We start from the raw sequence: 3,163 nt of genomic DNA on the forward strand, positions 1-3,163 counted from the left end.
ACTAACCTTCTCTCTATGCTGCTCTCTCCTGGCCTTCCAAATTTCAGCCTGTGAACAATTCCATACATAGTAAATGCCATCAGGGGGGCTGAGGACCAGCCACAGGCAGCACAACCATCTCTCTGATCCTCACAAGAACCGTCCTCAATGAGGATCGGTGACCCCACCTTCAAAGGAGGATATCAAGGTCCTCACTTGGCTCTGATGTCAAAGCCCAGGTTTGTGCCATGGCTGGCCTTCACCTTACCCTATGGAATTTACTTTTGTTCTGCAAAGAGAATGTGGTTCCCAGGGCGACAGGGTGCCAGTGTTCCATGTAGAACTGCCAGGCAGTGTGGTAAAGGCATTGAGGGAAGACCCCAGAAGATGCTGCTTCTCCTGCTCAGCTGTCTCTTGCCCACCGCCAATGGGAAGAGCTGCCTCCACTGCTGGCCAGAGCTGCCTGCACTGATAGACTATGACCTGCAGATTCTACGGGGCACCCCAGGGCCACCTGTGGAGCTCTCCCACAGCCTCCACTCCCTATTTCTGGACAATCATGCTTTCCTCGAATCCTGGTATCTTGGTGAGGCTCAGCCAGGAGACCAGGGGTCAGGGCTGACCCCTTTACCTGGCCCAGGACCTTAGTCCCCTGACTTCCCTTTGTCCCAAATCCCATTCTCAGGTCAAGACCATTTGGAGGAAACAGCAGGAACATTATTCACTCACATAGATAAAGCCATTAAGAAGTTTCGAGATGGTGAGGAAGCTTAGTGTCTTAGGGCCCCAGGGCTTGGGTTGACAAAACCTGGCCCTCCAAGGCATTCCCAGAAGACCACTATCGGGGGGTGCGGAGGTGTTGTGAAGGGTGGGGTCAGAGACAGCAACTATCTGTGTGCACTGCAGAGTCTCTGTCTGAAAAACCTGGTTTGAATTCCCGACCTTGAGAAAATTATTGATTCCATCTATGAAATGTAGATGGCTTCTTCCTTCCTGCTCCACCCAGATAAACCATCACTTTTGGAAGAGGTTCATGTCCTGAAGCAGCAGTTTTCCAAGCATCTGGAGGACCTATGTGAAGAGCTAAAGGAGAAGGGTGAGAGGTAGGGCTGGCCCCTGCCTGCCCCCCAGCCCTTCACCTCCCGGAGACCTAAGGAGGCAGAGTCCAATCTGCAGATCCCCGCCCCCAGGCCCCTCCCCAGGAGGCCTCACCTTTCCCTGGCTCAGGGTGCCTGACCACACCTTCTCCCAGCTTCGTTTCCTGCTCACACCCCGACCTCTCCCGGCTCTGTCTGCCCAGAACCTCAGTCTCTCTACCATCTCACCCTCCCGGGCAGCCTGCAACAAGTCCTGTGGTGAGTATTTTGGGGACCAGGCCTGGGTGAGGGCTGAGGGGCACCTGACCCTCGCTAAGGCTCCTGCCCCTTCTCTCTCTCAGACATCCGCTCCACACTGGAGGTCATCAGCTGTGCCAACTGCAAGACACACTTCCTCACCTGCCAAGACCCCACTCTCTGCCCAGGTCAGTGGCCAGCCAGCCATCTTGGCCTGCAGCCTCCCCACCTCCACCTCCAAGTCCACTGTTGTCTCTGTCTGGACTGTCTTTCTTGTCTATACCGATACCCCTCCTTGCTCTCCATCCTCCCTGGGGAAGGTAGCACCTCTCAAGATGTCTGGATTCCACGTGTCCAGCTTCAGAGCCACCTGCATCTAGGACATGCCCCCTGGGGGTCTGTCAGGTCCTCAAAACCAGCATGCCTGGGGACATGTCCAAACCCTTCTCCACCCCCAAATCTGCTCTTCCCTCAGGACCCCTCTCAGCAAATGTCCCATTCAAGCTCTCGACCTCCTAAACCAGGAGTCCCCTCCCCCTCACTCAGTGCCTGTAGTCACCAGGTCTTGCTAAACAATTCTTCGGTGTGTTGCCATATGGTCCTTCCAGCATCTACCACTCCTCAGGCAGCCTCACCTCTCACCTGGATTATGGCAGCTTCTCCTAACTGGCCTCTGAGACCCTGTTGGCCCCATCTTACTCAGCAATCAAAGAACCCTTTCCCAAGGAGCCAGTCTACCTTCAACCCTTCCTGTTATAACTTTCCCAGGGGCCCCCAGATAAAGTCCACCCTCCTTCTTGGGAGGCCCTGCTCACCTCCCCCCTCCCCAGCCACATGGAGCTGCTGACACGCTGGACAAACGGCTTCATGCTTCTGTCCTTGAACACTCTGTGTCCTCTGCCTGGAACACAGTTTGGCCCCTTGACCATCTGATCTAAACTCCTACTGGTCTTTCAAAGTCCAGCTCAGAAGTCCTGTTTCCCGAGAAGCTTCCTCTGACCAGCTCCCTCTCTCCAGGCTCATGGGCGTTCCCCCAGATCTCTCCTCCTTCCTGCCCTGCCCCGCTTCCCTGGGACACCACAGCAGAATCGTTTGCTTGTCTCCCTCCTAGAGAGCAAGGATCCTGTCTCACTCATCCTTAGATGTAGGTGGGCACACAGTAGGTGCTCAGTGTCTGCAAACAGATGACTGAGTGGGTGAATTAAAGAAGGAGAGAATGCAGTCTCCTCTCAGAGCTGAGATGGCCCTGCCTGCTGCCCAAACACTGGCTCCCCCTTTCCACCCCCCACAGGGACAAGGAGGACCTTCGTGTGGGCTGTGAGCCTCGGCATTGCCCTGCCCCTGGCGGCCCTAGCTGGAGGTGGTTGAGTGCCTGCTCCAAGCCCCAGCATCCCCAAGGAAGACACGCCTACTCCTAGACTGACCCATCTCCACCCTGATTCCTGGCCCAGATGTTACATTTTCTGGCTCGAGAAGAAGAAAAAGAAGAAGGAGAAGGAGGCAGAAAAGGAGGTTCTGGGACATCCAGAACTCCCACGGAAGGGAAGCTGTGTCGGCCTGGGGGCAGCAAGGCTAGCGACCCCAAGTCTGGCTCCCGGGGCCTCACAGCCAACGGAGTCTAGGATCAAGGGCCGGGACTCAGGAGGGCCACCATCAGCCCCCAGTGTGAGCAGACCCACCCAGGGCCAGGCACCCGGGACAGAGCTGCAGCCATGCCCCAAGTCTCCACCCGATCCACAAAGTTTCCCCTACCCATAGCTGTCATCATCCCTCTGCAGCGACCCCTCCACCCTTTGCCACCCTGCTCCCTGACTGCACAGACTACGAACATGCACCCCTTGCCCTCTGCT

General features: G+C 56.3%; 1 protein-coding gene across 1 annotated transcript; it reads left to right on the forward strand.

The window, feature by feature from the left end:
- Window positions 1-366: 366 nt before the first annotated feature.
- Window positions 367-2,681, forward strand: TEX51 (testis expressed 51; the record flags this gene model as incomplete). The annotated part of the gene is made up of 5 exons (XM_082658926.1): window positions 367-565; window positions 986-1,082; window positions 1,207-1,334; window positions 1,418-1,501; window positions 2,605-2,681. The coding sequence occupies 5 exons, from the start codon at window positions 367-369 to the stop codon at window positions 2,679-2,681; spliced, it is 585 nt and encodes a 194-aa protein (XP_082515052.1).
- Window positions 2,682-3,163: the final 482 nt, after the last annotated feature.

This window comes from Grampus griseus, assembly GCF_964374135.1.
Source record: "Grampus griseus genome assembly, chromosome: 7".
NCBI lineage: Eukaryota > Metazoa > Chordata > Mammalia > Artiodactyla > Delphinidae > Grampus > Grampus griseus.